Raw genomic sequence first — 21,086 nt, 5'->3', positions numbered from 1 at the left:
TCATGACAGATGGCCATGGAGTTTCCGCAAAGAGCAGCAAGCAAACTACTAGGCTCCCAGGAGTCATCGCGAGGCCCTTGAGGGACGATGAGTCAAAGTCCATTTCTGTGGGGAAAGCGTGAGCGCTGTGTCCCTTCTTCATTGATTGGAGTGATGAACACTGTGTCCATTCTTCACTGTTTGGACAGACAGAAGGGAACTCGGAGGGAACAGAACTTGTAGAACTGACAGATAAGGGTTCCACAGGATACTAGACCTGAGGATCTGGAGTTTGACAGTCACACAGTGAAATAAAAAGTCCTGTGATAGAGTTGTGACAGAAAGTAGTTATGCTGATGGAAAACGGAGGCCTGGTGGCTAGGCCATGTGACAGGGAGCAAGAACTGAGGCTTACAAGGATGCCTGAGGAGCTCCTCAATGGAGTTCATTCTGTGATGCTGTAACATACAGCACAGGCGTGGTCCTTTACAGTGAACAGAACTGTATTGGTTTGCACTGTCGTATAACTCAGGGGTAGTGTGTTCACCTAGAATGGGCAAGGCCTGGTTTGTTCCCCAGTACTGCAGAATGATAAATCTCTATCATCTGTCTGTCTGTCTGTCTGTCTGTCTGTCTGTCGTCTGTCGGTCTGTCTGTATACACACTTATATATGTTTACACAGACTTGTGGAGTCTAAGAATGTCAGCATGTGGTTAGAGCCCTCTTGCTGCCTCATTTCAAGGCAGAAGAAGAGAGGGAAAGAGGAAGGAGCTGAGCTTGCCCTTTGATAACCCACTTTTAAGATAGGAGCATTAACTCCACAGAAGCCTTCCCAAGGGTCCTACTCCAAGATTTTTACCTCCCAATACTACATAACAGCAGTCAAATTTCAACATGCACTTTAGAAGGGACGTAAGTACAAGCCATGGCATTCTGTGTCTGGCGGAAGGCTGGAGATCATGAGTAGGTGGAGCTGAGATCCCCCCCCCCCCATTTAAACACATATCCCTAGAAACTCCCTATGGATTCCAAGCTGGGAACTCCTACGGTAGAGCTGGGGCTGCCAGCGCTGTAGGCTTTGAAATGTCAGCTCTCCTACATTCTAAATCAGTGTGTTTGCTGTTTGTTTTCCTACTCTACTCCACAATGTCCGGGGCTATACAGACGTTTTAATGCACTTTTCTTTCTGTTCCTGAGGATTCTTGGGCTATTTTTATACTAGGATAATCTCAAAACTTCCGAAACTATGTGTTATTGAAAAGCTTTTCAACAATCGCTAGTTACTTGTGCAGTTTTCTTGGTATACAGCATTTCTTCTCTTTTTAAGTGATACTGTTCTTTCAGGCAATGAACAAATGGCTGCAATAGCATAAAATATTTAATGCAGAAAATAAAATTAAAAATGAATGTGGAAGTCCTAAAGATTTCAAAACAGGAATAATCATTTCAAGGTGGCTGTAGTTTTATTATTGGGAAGATATTAAATTGAATTAATGAATACTAATCAATATTTTATATTCACTTATAGTATTTATTATGAAACTGTGAACATATTATCTCTTCTTTATTTTTTTTTTCATTTAGTAATGTCAGAGCCAGGCATGCTGGTATATAACTTTAATCCTAGCACTTGGGAGGCAGAGGCGAGTGGATCTCTGTGAATTGAAAGCCATGCTGGTCTACATACTGAGTTCCAGCCCAGGCAAAGCTACAGTGAGACCCTGTCTCCAACCAACCAGCCAACCAACCAATAACAACCCTCCCACCCCCACAAAAGAATATTGGGATGCCAGAAGTCATATGACAAACCTCACCTTGAACCTACCCGGGAAATGATTTCAGTTTTCAAACTGCCTTTGTAAGTTGCACATTCTCAGAAATGGTAGAGGTATTTTACTCCATCTGAATAACAATGCACTCTATGATTTATGACTCTAAAAGCTTCATGATTCGATTTATGAAAAGCTCTTAAAATCCCCTCCAGCAGTTCCTACCACTGTGTGTACATTATCTGGCCAAATGATTCAGTATTTTGCTGCATGACTCAATCCTCTGTGCAATGTGGAAGCTACATAAACGTGTTCTGGTTGCTTGTGGATAATAATAATTCCTTCCTCAAAAGTGTCTGTGGAGTCTTATAGTGTATATGAGTTCCAGTATTCTGGTGCTTTTGAGCTACCAAACTATGGACATTTTTTTTGAACTCTGTAAGTTCAGAAACAGTTTTTTTTCTCCACAGTATTATTATGGATCTTGATGCTGTTAAGAGTACAATCTGAAGTGACTCTATTAGAAACATTTTCTCTTATAATAATGCCTTTATGTTATTTTTAAACGTTTATATTATACTAATATATGTATGAAGTCCTTTTGAGAGCATATTTGCTGAAAATAACATTTGAAATTGCTGAAATGACAAGTTTTCCCTTCCCAAACTCTTATCAAATGTGAGCCATTGCACAATCGCCTTCCTGATTCTGGTATCTAGAAATCACCAGGTAGTCAAGATTACATTATTCCAATCAGATTCTTTCCAATGATGTAGATTCTTTTCCTTTTACTATAAGCATATGAAAGAGATTTCACCTAAGAAAAGTAGATTACTTGTCCAATGCGATTTATAAATAATACACTGCTAGCTAGAGTAATTCTTATGCATTTTTGTTTGTTTTCAAGGAGGCAATATTTGAAGGCATTATTCTTTTACCAACTGGGTAATTTACAAGTCTTGACTACACCCCAACGTATCCCATATTATCTTTTTCTGGGGGGGGTGGTGGTTTCAAGACAGGTTTCTCTGTGTAGCCTTGGCTATCCTGGAGCTAGCTCTGTAGATCAGGTAGGCCTCTCATATATTTGATTGCCTATGCCTCTCAAGTTCTGGGATTAAAGGCACGTGCCACCACTGTCCAGCTTATCTTTTAAGGTTTTATTTTTAAATTATGTGTATATTTTTGTGTCTGTGTGAACATGAGTTCCGGTGCCCTCGGAAGCCAGAGGCGTCTAATCTGTTCTGGAGCTAGAGTTACAGGTGGTTACAGGCCACTAGGAAATGAACTCATGTCCTTTGTAAGAGCAGTCTGTGCTCTTAACTGCTGAGCCATCTCTCCAGCCCCCTATATCCTTTTATTACTATATTGTTGTGTGTGCACATGTGTGTGCATGATGTGTACATGTGTGGGTGTAGATGGGGCATGTATCACATGTGGGCAAAGGAAAGAGCTGTGGAGACAAGGGCTCACCTTCTACCTTATGTTGACTCTGAGGGTTGAATTCAGGTCACACAGGCAAGCATTTTACCTGATGAGCCATCTTACTGGCTGTCACATTTTTTAAAAAATTTGTTTAAATTTGAAATAATAATATAATTACTTCATTTTCCCCTTTCATTCCTCCAGCCAAACCCCTCCTTGCTCTCATTCAAATTCATGACTTTTATCATTCATTATTGTTACATGCATGCATAAATTTACATGTATATACAGATACATTTCTATATATAATCTGCTCAGTCTGTGCAATGCTACTTGTGTTTATGTTTGTAGGGCCAACCATTTGGTACTGGATATCCAATTGGTGTGCTCTTCCCTGGGGAAGATCACCCCTCCCATTCTCAGCATTCTGTAGCTGCCTGCAGTTCTTTGTACAGGGCCTCATGGGCCTTCCCCCATCCACGTGGCATGTCTGTTGTTGTCCGTGTTCAGATTATGTTTAGGCAGTCATGTTGAGACTTCATGCATGCAGTTTGTGATATTACTAGGATACACACTATCACAGAAAACTCCCTGGTCCTCTGGCTTCTATAGTCTTGCCACCTCCCCTTTGCAACGTTCCCTGAGCCTTAGGTGCAGGAATGTATTGTAGAATACCCTTTGGGACCGGGTTCCAGCACTCTGCATTGTGAGAGGTTGTGTCTCTATAATGATCTCTGTCTGTTGCAAAGAGAAGTTTCCTTCATGAGAGGTGAGGACTCCACTTATGTGTGGGTACAAGGACAGGACACATACTGAGAATGTAGCCAGGGATTATGGTGATTTCAACAAGTGGTGGTTATGGATTCTTCTTCAAGACCCATGACTTCACTGGCCTCGAGAAGTTTCCAGTGCCAAGCATGATTCCCGTCTTGCTAAGTGGGCTTTAAGCCCAACCACAGAGCTGTCAGTTACTGGGCAGGGATGTATGCTCCTACCATACCCTAGGATTATGGTGCTTTGCTGGTCATTGCCGTGGTTCATAGGCATAGGTAGGACTGTTGGTTGTTTCCCTCCTTTGGCAGCTTGCATGGTACCTTTGGGTACCACGAGAGCTAGTCTTCAGCGAGAAGTCGGTTCTGGCTCAGGGCCCTGAGTCTGAAGTTCATGGGGTCTTGATCAATAGTAAGTTGGTCAGGGTTGTCCAAGAGACTCTCTAAACAACCCATTGCAATTGCCCTTGGTTGCCCCTCAAAGGCAGAAAGTAAGTCACCATGCCTTATAATAATAATAATTTATTATAATAATAAAATTGTTATTTAATGATGACAATGTCATACATGTATAAGATATATTTTGATAATTTTCACCTTTAATTATCCTCTTTTATACCACTCAGATACCCCCACATCTTTCTTTAAAAATAAATTTTCAAGTCTGAATGTTATAGTCAGAGCTGCTGGGAAGGAACCCACGGGGAGGCATCCTAGTCAGGCTCAGCGTTAACCCTGCAGCGTGAAAAGTGGCTTTCACAGTCATGTGGGCAGGGTCTCAGGTTGAGTGAAAGGGAAAGAGGGAACGGAGCCTGCATTGAACACTCTCTGCTTCTGACTGTGGAGCGGCCTCCTTAAGCTCTGGCCGCTGTGGCTTCCCCGATCAGAGGAACTGTAACTTTGAACTGAAAGCTGAAATAAACCCCATTTCCACAAAGTTCCTTTTGACATAGCATATTACCACAGCAAAAGAAAACAAACAGACAACAATGATCCATCATGCTAAGTTTCTAGACCAGCGGTTCTCAACCTTCCTAATGTGTGACCCTTTAACACAGTCCTCATGTTGTGGCAGCCCCCCTCCCCCACCATAAAATTACTTTCATTGCTATTTCATAACTGTAATTTTGCTACTGTTATGAATTTCAATATAAGTATTTGTGTTTTCTGATGGTCTTAGGCGACCCTTGTGAAAGGGTCATTTGACGCCCAAAGGGGCTGTGACCCACAGGTTGAGAACCTCTGATCTAGACAAAACTAGGACCTCTGGGCTTTACTCAGACTTTTGTTGCTTTTAATTTGTTTCCATCCGTTAAATTTCTCCAAAGATTGTGGACGGTGTCTCTGGAAAGTCCCCTTTTAACTTAATCCCTCTGTGACCCATTTTTTTTTTTTGTGTGGTTTAGCCTCTTTTATCAAGCCCACTCCATCCTCTGGAAAATGTCCCAACGTCTGCCCCTCCTCGTTCCTCAGGGGAATTTCTCTCTTTGCTCTAGAGCTTTTGCTCGGCCGGGACACTACTCACTGAGCAGTCCTGCCTTCTGCCCTTCCCCCTCCCACAAACGGGAGCCATCCTCCAAGCTCCAATTCCCCTTGCTAGGCTTTCTCTTCTTTAGCTACTTCTCCCATTTCTATGATTTCAGTTGCAATCTATGCGATGACTCGTCCCGCATCCGTTTGTGGTTTGGAATTCTCTGCCCATATTTACACGAGTTTGTCGGCTCTTTACACACTGTTACCCTGGGTATTCCTTCAAAATTCATTGTTTCCACCCTGGCACAGAGTCTGAGTCATCTTCCGCTATTCTCTGTCTACACAGCTTGGGCTGGAAACCTTGTTTCCTCCTGCTATTTCTTCCTGACCTATTAATTAGTAAATTGTGCCACACCTATTGACTCTAGGGAAATCATATACAAGATATTTCTGCTTTATTAAAACCACTTACTTTCTGGTAGGGCTCGCAACACATGTGTACATATGAGTGGGGACACCCAAGGACAAACTGGGGAGCTGCACCACAAGGGCAATCCTTCATTTTATGGGGAAAGGGTCACTTGTGGTCTGTACCTCCATATATAGGCTAGGATGTCTGGCTAGATCTGCAAGGACTAACCTCCCCAATGCTAGGATTACAAACATGCAGGTTTGCCATTTTTTTTGTTGGTTTGCTTGGTTTTTGTTTTTTGACACGGGTCCTCATGCTTGCAAGGCAATCCCTTTACGGACTGATCAATTTCTCCTGCCCCCCCACCCCCGAACTTAACTTACGCTTAACTTTCAGGTAGAGTTAGGAATGAGAAAAACTGAGGAAGGAATGATTAGTAGTAGGATTTTCCTTGCTGTGACAGACTTGAGCGAATTAAAGGAGAAAAGAGTTGCCTTGGAGGCTTGTGGTTTCACAGATTTCAGTCCATCATGGGTGATAAGGTAGAACAGTTTGCACTATGGCAGCTGAAAAGCACACACACATTCACACGCGCATGTGCACACACACACAGGGGGTGGAGGGGTTAGAGTGGATGAATGTAAATAGAATGTAAATATGCCCGTGTTGTAGTTTTCCTTTGTTCCTCTTTCACGCTATCTGGTCTTCTAGCCTATGGGCGGATGCTGCCCACATTCGGGATGTGTCTCCCCGCTCACTTAATCCCCTCTGAAAATGTTATCACAGACACATCTAGAAGTGTGCTTTGTTAATCGCTTAGGCACTTTTCTGTTTGCTCCAACTGATAATCTTGTTGGTCCATAAGATTAACCATCACAAGCCAGGTGTGGTGGTGCAGGCATTTGATCGGAGGCAGAGGTAGGCAGATCTCTGTGAGTTCAAGACCAGCCTCATTTACAGAGCGAGTTCGAGAGCAACCAGGGCTACACAGAGAGACCTTGTCTCAAAAAACAAAAATAAAAACAAAACAGAACAAACAAACAAACAGATTAACTGCCATAGCCTGCTAGCTAGTGAAGATTAACAAAGCTCCCTTCTCATGCACGTGCTAGTCTCCTGTCCACTTAGTGTGTTCCTTATAGACGGGAAACTGTCAGGGTCTCAGACTTAGGTTCCTATGTAGGAATTTGTAGAGGTTGATTTTGCCTGCTTTAGTATTGCTGAGATTCTTTTTTTTTTTTTTAGATGTGATGGGGGTGGGCACGCTGATTTAGGGAAATATGGGTAAGGTGCTCCACTTGGTCTTGAGTCTAAGCAATGGTCTTTGATCTGACTTTACCCTAAATAAAGTTAATATTTTACTTTCTTTTTGGATCCTTGTATTTATTACTAATGTGGTGGAGAATCTGAAGACAAGACAGGCTATTCGGTGGATCACTTCTATGTAACACACTGCAAACTATTTTCTTCTCAACTCCCTGTCCCCGGGATTACAGTGGTAATTCTCTGTCATAAAAACAATAAATTACAACACTTTCCATTGTGATTTTTTCATTTATTGGTATGAGAAATTTGTGTCATGAATGTTCTTTCCACCCTTACCTTTAATTTTAAATTTATGACTTTTATATAACATCAATTACTCTTTTAAATGAGAACGCAGCAGGAAGAGAAGGCATAAATACTACTAAATTAATTTCCCTGAAGGACAGATTGGCTAATTTAATATATATTGAACTCCAGGATGTATTGCCACACAAACACATAGAAAAAAATTACTAACATGCTACTATTTGGAAAGGAAAAGATAAATTAGCAATAAACCAGAAATTAATGGACTCATAGACTAAATTCTTTTAAGGACTTGGTTTGTTTATTTTATGTATCCTTAAGATCACCCAGACAAAGAACAGAAATAAATACGTATAAAAAGAAGTACTTATAAATCCTTTTTAGTTAAGTTTAGCTAGTTAAGCATTTGCCTGAGAAAGAAGACGAACGATGTTCTTGTGTGCAATTGAAACTCGCAAATGGTTGCAGCAAGGCTCACGATGATAATAATTACACTAAAGTAATAATAGCTCAGAGGACCTTATTACTAATTGCTTGTTTTTCCTTGTTAAAAATGCAGAATTTGGGGCAAACGGATTACTTTGCTGCACTAACAGTTTCAGAGCTGTTCCCATTCAAAGATGTTTGTGCCATTCCAGCTCACTTACGAGCTCTGGGCAGTGAGGAGCATAAGGATGACCTTCCTAAATTGCATGTTATCTCTGCCTACTTAATGTTGGCAGAAGGTTTCTCCAGTACAGTTTAAAATGAGTATCCAGCCCCCTGCTCATTCAGCGTGGTCAGTCCTTCCTTTCCTGGTGTGCCGCACTTTGCAAAGCTCTCAGGATTCTTTTTAGCAACCCCTGTATCGTGCATGGGAATCCAGTTTCTTACTGCAGTGGGCTGCAGTATCAGGAATCCTTCAGCTGTGGGCACATGATGCAGCTCTGCTGTCTGCCTGGGACCCGTGAAGTCTGTTTGGGAAGCAATGCACCCTGCAGTCTGACATGCCAGAGTCCACCTTACTCAGCAAGGCCCCTTCCATTCTCAGCCCCCTAAAACTGAGTGAGTTCCGTATCAGTCTGTATTTGTTTTAGTCAACCAGCATGCAGATAAGAGGACATACCCACTGCAATCCGTACTTACGAATCTGGCATTAGGACTAAGCAACATCTTTCTGCATTTCTTTTAATGCTCACACTTGATAGTGTATATCACCCACCTCAACAGCAGCTAATGGCTAAGCATTTTTGCAGTACTGCAAGTTGGCTTTATATGGCTAAAAAACAATACGAGCATTCCTAGCAATTCTTCAATTGACTTTCAGAATTTTGGGAATAATTTAGTCTCCAAGCTAGTAACCAGAAATGGCACAAAAGTGGTAATGTATCATTTGTCATATATCACATAACTGCATTTTTTTTGTTTTTATTCTTATGCGAGTAAATGAGACAAAACAAAGCACCCAGTCTACAAAAGCCAGCATGTCTTAGGGGCAGCAGGGCAGAGTACTGCACTGGCCCGCCAAGGCCGCAATATGCTGCAGGCTGCTGCTGCAGCTCTGGCTTCCTCGCCAGGTGGCAGAGGCCCTCTGCAGAAGAGCACACCGCAGCGTTCACACCTTGCCTTCTTGGCACTGGACCAGCGACCACTCCACTTTCAAGTGTCCAGAAGACAACTACGAATCAGTTTTTGCAGATTATAAGGGAATGTAAGGGGGCTGGGAAACGGCAAAAGGGAGAGAGGGTGAGTGTGTGCCCAAGTGTGACAGTTCACCGTTGGCTAATAGTGCCTAAAATTTTTCTCCCGCAGTATTTACAGGCCAATCAATCACCAACTTCCTTCATCGCTTAGATGCTCACACCTAAAATCACCTCTCCCTACAAAGAAGCTAAATGAAATCAGGGTTCTATGGCCAGCGCCAGATATAGGACCTAAGAGCTCACGTCTGAGCTGAAAATCAGCACCAAGTTTGGGGGTGGGACCGTGCAAGTCTGCAGACCCCGGCATGCCTCTCCCGAACGCTGCTGGATGGGACCGGCTTAGAGATGGCCCTTCCAGGTGCTCGCGCCTCCGTGCGCAAGGACTACCCCCGCCCCCAAACCAAATAGCTCACCCTGCTGCATCCTCCGAGCCCCAGCCTCCGGGCGGGCGCAGGGAGGCGGGAGCCCGGGTCCCCCCAGGCTCCTTGGCGCCCCCTGACGCCGGCCTCCAGCAGTCGGTCCACCGAGGCTGCAGAGGCGAAGCCCGGGGGTCCCGCGCACCGCCGCCTGGCGCGTGGCCTGGCGGGCCGTGCGCGCGCGCACCGAGCCGGCCTGCGGGAGGGCGCGCCGCTCGGTCCCGGCTGCAGCCATGTGCGCGCGGCCGCGCCGCCGCAGCCCGTGACGTCACCCAGCGAGCCCCCCGCCAGCCTGCCGCGCCCCGCCCCGCCCCACGTGCGACGGCTTCGGGATGCCGAGGCCTGAGGCGGCCATCCGACGATGCTCTCAGCCGGCTGCGTCCCGGGCGGGGCTGAGCCCGAGGGCCGCGCACAGGCTGGGGCGCCTGCGGAGGGAGGGGCGCGGCTGCCGCCGGCGCGCCGTGTGCTGAGTCATGGCGAGAGCTGCCCGCTGCTCTCCATCAGTCGTTCCGGGGCCGGCGCGGGGTGTGCAGCCATTGGGCCGCGCGCGGGTCCGCGAGCGCCGGGCTTGACGCGCTGAGCCGCGCTCGCCCGTGGCCGCCGCGCCCGCCCTGCGCCCAGCGCCCCGCGCCCAGCGCGCTCTGCCGCCTCAGCCCCGCGCCGCACGGCCCCCCGCCTCGCCCGCACCATGATCGCCGCGGCTTTCCTCGTTTTGCTGAGACCCTACAGCATCCAATGTGCTCTCTTCCTCTTGTTGCTTCTGCTGGGCACCATCGCCACCATCATTTTCTTCTGCTGCTGGCACCGCAAGCTCCAGAAAGGGAGACATCCGATGAAATCGGTCTTTTCGGGTCGTTCCAGAAGCAGAGGTGAGACACGCCACCACTGGCTTCTTCTGGGTAGAAGCGAGGTTGAAGCCTCCTCTGCCGCTCCTGCCCCCTTCATTGCCCACTCTCCAAGCTATGTGCATTTATTTATTTAACGCGCCCTGGCTTTTTGCCCTCGAGTTCATCCAAAGATCACCAGGGTTTGGATAGCCACGGAGATTTGGAGATGATGGGAGGAAGTATCAGACTCGATCCTTAGGGTCAGTTTGCTAAATTTTTAGCCCAGAAGGTAATTGTAGTGGAATCCTGGGCTGAGGCACTCTTCCCTTTACACAACCTTTGCTGGAGCTTGGAGATGTAAAAAGAAAAAAAGAAAAAAAAAGTAAGGTGTGATAATTTGGGGGCTTCCCTCCCAACTTTGCTGGAACTTCTTGCAGAGAAATCACCTTAGAGACACCCATATTCCCTCCACCCCGCCCCAGCATGCCCACCGAATTGGAGAGAGACTTCTAGAATGTGATTTCCCAGGTAAATGATCAGCAACTCCGCAGGCTGCGAACAAGGAGTTAATGAAGTCTCATTTTCCCTCTTTTCTCCCCAGATGCTGTTCTGAGATCTCATCACTTTCGCTCTGAGGTAATTTATTTAGTGCACTGTCAAGGTCAGAGGTAGCATTCTTTCCTGAGTGCCAGTATTAATCACGTGCGTGTTAAGAAGCCCGTAGGACACCGGATGGGAAGCTTGCAGACCCTAAGCCCAAACTGGCATGCTTCTTTCTAAGCAATTCCACAGTGAAGCCCAGGGAACGTTATAACAGATTTTGTGTGTGTGGAGTTCTGTGTGGAGTCTGCTTCACAAGAGGTGGGAGGGGCAGACCTTGAAAGTGCAGCAGGCCTTAGAGAACTTAGCCAGGGAATGGCCATCAGTTTAGCTTACAGTCCGGATCTATGTTGGAAGCACTTCCTGCCTGCTCACCGAGGTCGGTAGTTGTGAACTCGGATAAACCACAAAGGTAAAACTGTTAGGACCTTAGCGCAGAACAGTTTCCAACCACATGCATTCCAGCTGGGACTCCAGGTAACATTCCTGCTAGCTTAGTAAGCTGTCCACGAGGGTTTTTAGGACACGGAAGTGGTGTTGGTGAGGACGCAGCAGAGAGTGTGCCGTTGATACGTGCTCTAGACTATCCTGTAGAGTCGGTGGCTGGCCATTGTAGGTGAGACTGCAGGAGGACCAGCTGCAGTTAGAGCAAGGTACGAACTCAGCCTGACCCATCGGCTTTCTCTAGTTTCGGGATGCTCAGTTATAGCAAGACAGTGTTCTTTCTTGGTGGGAAGCTGCACAGACCGGGGTGTGGAGGCTGCTTTGTGATACAGCTTACTCACTTCCGCAAAGTATTGTGTGTATCCCCTCTCCTGCAAGCTCCTTATTTACCTGAAGCCACTCCACATCTTGTTTTGCTTGCTAATCGGAGGTTGCATCGCATCCCGGTGATTGTTTAAACTTACCTGCATTGTCATAACGGTATTATGTTGCACACTGAGTGATTCTATTGGGTGTGCCCTGGAAGTGAGAACCCTGTGCTAGTTAAGATTTGTGAGAAAAGAACTTGTCAACAGTCAGCAGGCCTGTATCACGTTTTATACTAACTAGCTGTGTGTGTAGTAGGGGGGTTTGCTGGAAAAACAGTTTTGCCATCTGTAAAACAGGGCCAGCAGTGTCTGCAGGGCTATATGTGGAAAGTTATTTTCAAAATTATGTAAAAATTAATTAGTTCATAGGAGGTATTTAGTTTTGGGTAACCGTCATACGTTTTGCAGAATTGAATTGAAAATTGTCAGGTGTGGTGGCACACGCCTTTAAACTTGACGCTCAGAGGTAGAGGCAGGGGATCTCGGTGAGTTTGGTGGCTGGCCTGCTTTGCATAATGAATTCCAGAACAGTCAGAGCTCCATTGCTACATTTGTGAGATCCTGTTTAAAAAAAGAAAAAAAATATGTAAAAAAATCAAGATATGTTTGTAATGAAGTCTTTAGAAAATTAGGTCAGCTTTATGGACTACAGCATGAACTGGGTCTGTTGTGAAACAGTTCTTGAATAGCTCATCAGTTAAGTAGAACAATTCATTTAGATGCAGCATGCAGTAAATAGTGGGCAGTGTGCATGCGTTAAGGTGTAGGGGACTGCCTTGAAAAAGATCCACCAGTCCCGTGGACAGAAATGACAGTGGAGTAAGGCTGCTGCCAACGAGCCTCAGACGTTCTGAGCGCCCGAGGAACGTGTGGGATGTGGCTATGTCTTTGTGTTTTGTTCTGCTCAAATTTTGTCTTGAGCTTGTGTTCGTTGAGAAGTCTGGGAATTCATTGCCTTATCTTGCTCTGTAAGACAGCCAGTATATTTGAAATCTTTGTGTATACTTGTTGCTTGCTTTATGTGCTAGCCTTTGAGTTCCTGAGGGCAGAGCCGAGGTCTCTTTGTGATGCCACTGCCTGGTTCAGTGCCTCACTCAGAATGGGTTCTTCATTAAAAGTTTATGGGATGAATGGGAACAGTCTCTTGGTGGGCAAACAGAACTCAGAGTTGGACAGGAGAGAATAAAGCATTCTTGGAACATGGCTTAGAATTCGGCAGTGCTTATTTACCGTTCCCAGGCTTTTCAATTAGAAATTTACTTATTTATTTTTTAAAATAGGGTCTCACTGTGCATCTCTGGCTGCTCTGGGACTCACTATGTAGATCAGGCTGGTCTCGAACTCACAGAGATGTACCTTTCTGTGTTTCTTGAGTGATTGGCTTTTTCCAGTTCTTTAAAAAAATTACCTTGGTGTTTGAAGTAAAATTTAAGATACTCATTGTAACAAAAAGATTCTGTTGGAATTTCTTTTTTTCCTCAATAAAATAAAATGTAATATCAGCTTAATTTGTTGATGGGCTATGTATGGTAAACCAAGCAGGGAATGCCATTTTATATGTGGAAGTTCGTAGACGGTGTTGCACAAGAATGTCATATTTCGTCACTGTCTTCTGTTTACCACAAACAGAGCATTTCCCCTTGAGCAAAACACAGGATATATTTTCTTCTCCCTCTTAGAACATTATTTCTGCCAAGATTTTTCTCCTTAAAGAAGAACTCCACATTTACTTGGATTGAAGCATGTTTAATAAGTTAGAGTGGACACAATGAATATTTATTCCTGCTGCTTTTTTTTTTATTAGCAGTTGCTACAAAATTTTATTATCAAAGCCAATACTTCGCCTTTCTGGCAAGTTCTAATCACATTGGGGTTAGTTTCTAGTGCTTGCTGTTTCCAATCTTAGTGAGTGGATATAATTCATTTTCAGCGTTTCTGTCCTGGTCAAATGAGAAACACGATGTAGGATCTGCTGACTCACTTTGAAACCTGAACAGGCTGTGACAGAATACTGGAACTGATGAAGTTTGGGAAACATTTTGCTGTTTCATCTGACAGAGGGCATAGATGGTTTCTACCACTTTCGCCTCCAGGGAGGAGTTGGCGTGGATGGGGAATTTTGAGGTGTTCTATCCGAGGTGATCAGAATAATTCTTCCTAAGGAGAAAACATAGCTTTGAGGGCTCTGCCTAAGAGATGAAGGCAGCCCCCAAATCGTCTGTGTTTACTGGTACATTTCTTCAATCCAAGCTCTTTGTGAGAAACTATAAGTCAGCAATATGAATGTTCAAGCGGTGCGTTAGGTCTGTTGTCACCAGCAGCACTTCCTTTGCAGATACAAGCTTTTTAACAAGCCTTTAAATTTTAATAACAGCATATGAGAAAGTGAAATTAACCCCTCTAGCAATGTCTATGCAATTTTACCTGACTCTAGAAACTATAGATAGAAAGGTTCAGTTAGGTAGAAATATGTGTATTGCTTGCTCTTAAAAACTTGCCGTGTGTGTGTGTGTGTGTGTGGGGTGTGGTGTGTGTTTGTGTGATTTCATTGTCAACCATTAGTGGGATTCCCATTGATATAGGACAGTCTAGAAACCATGTGTACCTCCTGTTTTCCAGTCGTCTGGCACTTCTGAAGTGCACTTTCCCAAAGACTTTTAGTGTTTTGCGTTGAGACTGTGAACAGTGGTCAATGTCACCCTAGGTCCTATAGTGAAAGTCAGGCTGTGACAGTCCTGTTTTGGAGGACATTTCAGAGAGTGATATGGCTATCAGAAGGCACCGTCCTAGTATAAAGGAGAATCTTGGTGTATTGTCCTTTTAGAATGAAGACAGTTATAATGCCTTCGAGAGTCCCAGAGTGAACGGTGGTAAATGATCCCTATTCATCTGCTCAGGGAAGAAGGGACGCCTTGTTTGTCTAAGGAAGGAGCCTGCCCTTTCCCGCCACCAGGATCTGAGTGAATATCTTTTCTTCCTGCCTCAGGCAAAGGGACCAAGAGAGTTAACTCAGATCAAGCAGTTCCTGAGGAGTCACACAGGAAGGGACGAGGTGGTAAGACAAGAACCACCGCTACCTTTTGTCTCCTTTTGGTCCTGACCTGCTTCACTCCTAACCCAGACAGAAATGCGCCCAAAATTCTCAATGGAAGAGAAAAACTAAGTTGAGTGTTCTCAGTGCATACTTTCTACAAAACTGGATAGACACATTTGTTATTTGCTTTCCTCACCCTTATTTATTCGAAGTCTATGGATGAAATGTACTGTATGGTCTGCTCAAAGCCTCTGGCCTATTAGATGCCCAAGTGTCCCTGTTCCAGACTCTGGAGGATGAGCAGCAAAATAACCACATTCCATAGTGTCTCATTAGACTCCTGTGTTTCATGAAGAATTACTACCCCTTCTAGATATGTATATGTAAAGAGCACATGGTACATACACATGTAAATATGTGCAACTATTATGTTTTATGGAGCAGTTTAAAAATAACTTTATACTTTTCAAAAACTGAAAAAAAATCACCCAGTGTTCTGAGTTGGGGAAAATAGTCCTTTATTATTGAGCTCTCCTTTATCATTAGGTTATTGTTACAAATAAATTTTTGTCTAGTGCCATTCTAGGTCTAGATTAGTTTATACTAATTAAATCAATCATGAGTAGTAACTATATACATGCTACGGTATTCATTTACTGTGATCCAATTATTTTCAAATTAAAAATATTAGTCTTTTCTTTATGAAGTTCTGTGTTAGACACCAGGGCTGAGAAAGATGCCGATACATATATTATATATATATATATCCCATAGTCACCCCAGCATCCTTGCTGAAATCTAATAGTTACTGATTCTTCTGTTACAGTAACTGAAGTGCTGTGCTGTTGCCAACTATGAGTCACCCATGCAGTGAAAACATCAGAGACTGTGGCGTGCAAATGTGCAGCCAGTGCAGATGTCTAAGTAACAGATTAGCCCTCGCCATGGAACTTACGATTTCAGCATAGCTGTTCACACCACTCTTACCTTACAGAGCAACAAACCAGCTGCTGAGTGCAAAACAGAACCCCCCCCATATTAAAATAAGGTTACTCCCACTTTTCATGTGTCTAAGCAAAAGCATATTCAAAGTTGGAATATTTGTCCAGCCTTTAGCCTGAAGAGTGAGCCCATGCTTCCGACTGTAGAACAGAACGGGTTTGATTGTGCTGGAGTATTGAAAGGGGTGTGTGTACCGAGGTTCACAGCGCTGTGCAGGACTCACAGGCTCTTCTGCTACCTGTCCTACCTGCCATGCTCCTCGATTAAGGCGCAGCCCCTTGCATCTCACTGGCCCCACAGCTCCATTGCAGGCAGTGTTTCTATGGTGCACAGAGCATCACACTGCCAAGGCATCTCACCTTCTGGCTTGGGCCAGGCGAGGGGAAAAAGGCACAGCAAGTTATGTGCAGGAGAAGAATGATGGCACCGATTGTGCTGAGATGGCAGATGGTGGACACTGGAGGTGTCCTCGCAGGGGTGACATTTATGCTGCAGTACAGGGGTGAGACTGTAGCCAGCAGACAGCAGGAGCCAGAGCGGAACAGCACACCCTACAGTCACTCCGCGGTGTCTGACTAGAGTAAAGGGCTCGGGATTTTCAAAGACTCTGAAGCTTGGATATGGGTGCCAACTGCAATGAAAATGAGTTTCGTACACTACTTGACAGCTGTGGTAAAACTATCTGATTTGAACACTTAGGAGGGTGCTTGACATGAACCCTAGGAGAAGCAAAACACCAGCACATTCTAGTTTCTTTTTGAGCAGCTATAGCGGAGCAGTCTGACCACTCCTTTCTCACCTTCAGGGAGAACGACAAACCTTGGCCTGTACTGCAGAGCAATTGAACAAACATGGGGTTGGGCCTTTCTGCTTACTGGGAAGCTCAGATTTGGAAGGGTAGCATGTTTTGTGGTCCAAGGATTAGGTATTGTTGGAGTCTGTCCTAAATGTAGATGCTTTCTGTCTAAGGTGCGTGTGTGGTGTGCATGTGTGTGTGTGTGTTTGTGTGTGATGATGGTGATGCTGGAATTTGAACCTAGACCCTCATACATGCTGGGCAATTACTTTCCTCATGTTTCTGCTGTCATTACAAATTCTAATGCAGAATGTATAGAATATCAGTATTTATTGCATAAGGCTCGTTTTTATTTTCATGTATATATTTAACAATATACTTGGTTCTAATATGACCCCTATTCTACTTCCCTCCCCTGTGCTCCTTCGATTAGTTTTTGTTTGTTTGTGTAAGTACCTGACATTTATGTATCAGCTTTTCAGTTTCTTCCTCAAAAATTCCTCTTTTTATCTTTGTGTTAGTACGGGTTCTCTAGAGTTGCAGAACTTATGGAATGAATCTCTCTCTCTGTGTCTCTCTCTGTCTCTCTCTCTCTCTCATTCTCTTTCTCCCTCTACACACACACACACACACACACACACACACACACACACACACACAATGTATATGGAATTTATTGGAATGACTTACAGGCTGCAGTGCAACAATGGCTGGCTATGAATGGAAAGTCCAAGAATGCAGTAGTCACTCAATCCACAAGTCTGGGTGTCTCAGCTGTTCTTCTGTGTGTGCTGGGATCCCGAAGAAGTAGACTCCAATGCCAGTGAAGGAATGGAGGTGCTGGGAAGATGAGGGTTGTCTTCCTGCCTCGAAATCTGGATTAAAGGCATGGGTCTTTCTACTTCAAAGGTTTGGACTAGAAGTTGACTCACCCACTTCAAACCAAGCAGAGACTCTCACAGGTGTGCCCTCCATTCTGGAATGTAGTTCATTCCAGATGTAGTCACGTTGACAACCAAGAAGAGCTATCACAGCCTTTGTCACTTACACTGCAGACATGCAGTTTCTGTCTAGAATGTATAAAGAACCGCAAAATTTAAACATTCCCCAAGCCCAAAATTGCCACCCAATAAATGTGCCAGTGATCTTGCCTGTTTGCAAAAGAAGAATACAAATGACCAATGATGCTTTAAGAATTAACCAACATCTCTAACCCTCATATAAACTAAAATCGAATTGAAATTCTACCCTGCCTTAGTTAGAATGACCACCATCGAGAAACCCAAGTGATAACACATGCTGGTAAGGGTGTGAGGAGAGAGGAATCTTTATCTGCTGTTGTTGGGAGTGTAAGTACAGATGCTAGAGTTATCAGTGTGGTGGCTTCTCCAAAAATTCAAAACAGAACAACCATATGTCACAGCTCCCCCACTCCTGAGCACATACCCAAAGGGACTCCACCTCCCACCACAGAGACACTTGCACACCTATGTTCATTGCTGCTCCTTTCACTGTAGGAAGTATCTCAGTCACTGTTCCATTGCTGTGAGGAGACACCGTGACCAAGGCGCTTAACTGGGGGCTTGCGTACAGTTTCAGAGGGTTAGTCCGTGATCATCATGGTGGGAAACATGGCAGCAGGCAGTCATGCTGCTGGATCAATAGCTAAGAGCTTACATTGGAGCCACAAGCAGAAGGCAGGAAGAGTGCATTGGGAATAGCCTGAGTCTTTTGAAGCCTCAAAGCCCACCCCCAGGGACACACCTCCTCCAACAAGGCCACACCTCCTAGTCCTTCCTAGAGGGTCCCCAGTGGGGACTGAGCATGCAAATGCAAGAGCCTATGGAGGATTTTCTCCCTCAGACCACTGCTGCTGTTTATTACCCACTATCCCTCACTTCTCCTTAGTCTCCCTCCTCAATATAGTCTGCTTTCTGCGTTATCCCTTAAAATCAAGCACGCTTAGCTCGCCAGGACTGCTAACTCACTAAATCAGATGTTCAAGTTTGGGTTTGATTGGTGGGTCTAGTATTTAACACTGCTGGTCACTTGTTCCTTCTTACAACTTCTTCCCTTGTTTTTGGATAATCCTTTTAACGATTTCTTCCCCCATCTTTTCTCACCCTGTACCCTCTTTTCAAGCACTGATTCTCTTCCTTCTTGCTTTTTTAAAAACGGATTTGCTGAGACCCAATTTGCACACTGCATAGTTCATTTGTTTAAAGTGTAGTCATTTTCACTGAACTCGCAAGGGTGAGCAGTGAGTCACAATTACACTTCCAGAGTTCATTACCCCAAGGGAACCTACGCTTGTTGGCAGCTGATTTCCTTTAGCCGTCCTCTGCCCTCTTTCCTTACAACCTTAGGAAGCCATCAATCTGCTTCCTGTCGATTTCCTGGGTCTCATTTCTTCTCTCCCTCCATGTTTTCTTTGTGGATTTCATCCATATGTACTGTGTGGCTAAACTGATATCTACTCTGTCTCATTTCGGCCTCCAGATCCCGAGTCAACAATCCTTTTGCTTGTTTTCATGGGATTGTCCTACACATTGGAACTAAGTATGTAAGACACTGAATACCTTAATTCATTGCTGTGTCTACACTTTAGTTTAAGAGACTCGCAGTGCTCCTGTCCACGGTTCCTCAGTTTGCTTCTTCCACTCTATACCATCTTATTACTCTAGACTCTGCCTTCCTTCCTCTCACCATTGCTGATTCCTTGGCGTGAGCCCTGTGGTAAGCCTCTGGCAAAGTCTTTGCACCCCCTCTATAATCTACTTATACTAATTTAATAAGGCTCATTCTAAAAAAGATAATTCTAAAACTCTTATCAGTCTTGGAGACAAATATAGTCAATAATAAAAAGCCCACACAAAATGAAGTTTTAATGAACGTGTTTATATTGTTAGCAAGGTTAGAGGTGGCTTCTGGGCACTTCAGTTCTACTCTGTCTTTGCTGGTTCTTTGGAACAAACTTGCTTTCCCTCAGAGTTGCACTATGGTAAGAGAGTCCAAGAAGTGGAAGAAAGGAAGGAAGGAGGAAAGGGACAGGGCTGACCAACCGTGCACATCTGGAAACCAGCGTTTGCTGACCCTCTTCAGTTAGCTCGCTCTTGCTTTTCACGGGCCAGACTCCAACAAGGCTACCTTGACTGTAGGCAATGCTTGGAGGTGAAATTCAATTCCTCTGTAGCATCTGCAGCTGAGGCAGGCAAGGGAGAGTGTTGGATAAGCCCTGTCCAAAACCATTTTCTTCAAGTTCTAGTCTCCAGTCTACACTGCCATGTTCTCTAGATTATAGCTATTGCTCTTTTCTACTGGCTATAGCTATTTTCTACTGGAGAAAAACCCTTCCCATTTCCTTTGTTCTGTGACTAAAGAAACAAAATCAATCAACCAGCAAAAACTGACCTCTCTTCAAGCCCCGCTTATAACTCCTCAAAACCCAGGTCCTCTCTCGACTGTTTGGTCTCCCTCAGTGAGCTTTGCTGAACTTTCTGTTGTCTCTCCGAACAGTACTCAGGGTCTCAAAATCTAAATCCACCTCATGGCTCAGTGTCAAGGGTGTGGTGAATGTTAGTGAGTGACTAAATTCTTCTCACAGATGTAATATTCTAATATTCCTAAATATTCTATATCCATCTATTTCTTAAAGGATAAGAGACAAATGTTTGCCAATAAAAATTTTTGGACATACAGTTGGGCCTTGTTTAATCCAATGGTGCGCAGTTTCAGGGACTTTTCAAAGTAGGTCGAAAATATCCCCTAGCATCCCCCATATCCAGGTTTCTGTTTAGCTTAGAATATTTATCTACCTTTAAGATTATTCAAAATTGTAGCTGAATGTGATCCCTGGAATTTTTAATAAAATGCATTCTTTGACAATTTCATAATAGAGCCTCAAGTTCAGTCAGAAAATGGTTGGTTTCCTCCATGATAGTCGTTCCATTATTATAGCAGTGGGCACATCTTGTCTGATAGACATCGGTATTGTAGCATGCAGGGTCCACCGTTAAGACCACCGATACCTTTTCTTCTCCAGCAGCCTTCGTAGAAACTTCCAGCATGATGAATGCTAGCTGGCAGAAAGGAAGCTTCTTGCTAAGTTCCAGCTTGATTTCCCTGTGTCCTGCAACCAAGGCGTGTGTTTTGTTCAGCAATGGGGTCTTACCAGCTGTTTCCTGTGGGCAACCAAGAGACATGCAAGAGCCTGGACTTGTGTGGCCTTCCTGCCTAGCAGCTCATAGGGCACCGTCCCACACCTGGTACTCGAGTCTCATATACTAACCTGTGACACCTGAGCAGCATTGTCTACTGATGAAAGGGATCACCACTGTTCAAACAGTTTTGAACAAGTTAGTTTACAGGGAAGTAGGTTTCCATCAGGCTTTTTATACATCTTGAGTTTTTGATTAATTCTCTCCTCCAAATTCTTCCCCCGTGTCTCATCTCAAACCTTTCCACTTTGAGTCTCTCTCTCTCTCTCTCTCTCTCTCTCTCTCTCTCTCTCTCTCTC

At 44.5% G+C, this 21,086-nt stretch overlaps 2 protein-coding genes across 3 annotated transcripts in view; one reads left to right on the top strand and one right to left on the bottom strand.

Annotated features, from left to right (window-relative positions):
• Positions 1-9,718, bottom strand: part of Bend6 (BEN domain containing 6) — a 49,434-nt gene extending 39,716 nt beyond the window's left edge. For both annotated transcript variants that reach the window (XM_050134693.1, XM_050134695.1), the window contains exon 1: positions 9,497-9,718. The gene's annotated coding sequence lies outside the window, so the exon portion shown is untranslated. The remainder of the gene's footprint in view (positions 1-9,496) is intronic.
• A 150-nt stretch (positions 9,719-9,868) lies between these two features.
• LOC126496922 (uncharacterized) overlaps positions 9,869-21,086 on the top strand; it is a 95,322-nt gene continuing 84,104 nt past the window's right edge. Inside the window, exons 1-2 of the mRNA XM_050134606.1 lie at positions 9,869-10,368; positions 10,928-10,962. Of these exons, the coding sequence (XP_049990563.1) occupies positions 10,188-10,368; positions 10,928-10,962 (216 nt within the window). The 5' untranslated portion in view covers positions 9,869-10,187. The remainder of the gene's footprint in view (positions 10,369-10,927; positions 10,963-21,086) is intronic.

The sequence above is a fragment of the Alexandromys fortis genome, unplaced genomic scaffold (assembly GCF_014885135.2).
Source record: "Alexandromys fortis isolate MF-2015 unplaced genomic scaffold, M_Fortis_MF-2015_v1.1 scaffold_20, whole genome shotgun sequence".
Classification (NCBI taxonomy): Eukaryota; Metazoa; Chordata; class Mammalia; order Rodentia; family Cricetidae; genus Alexandromys; species Alexandromys fortis.
The sequence above is the reverse complement of the archived record's forward strand: the minus strand, read 5'-3'. Positions and strand labels throughout refer to the sequence as shown.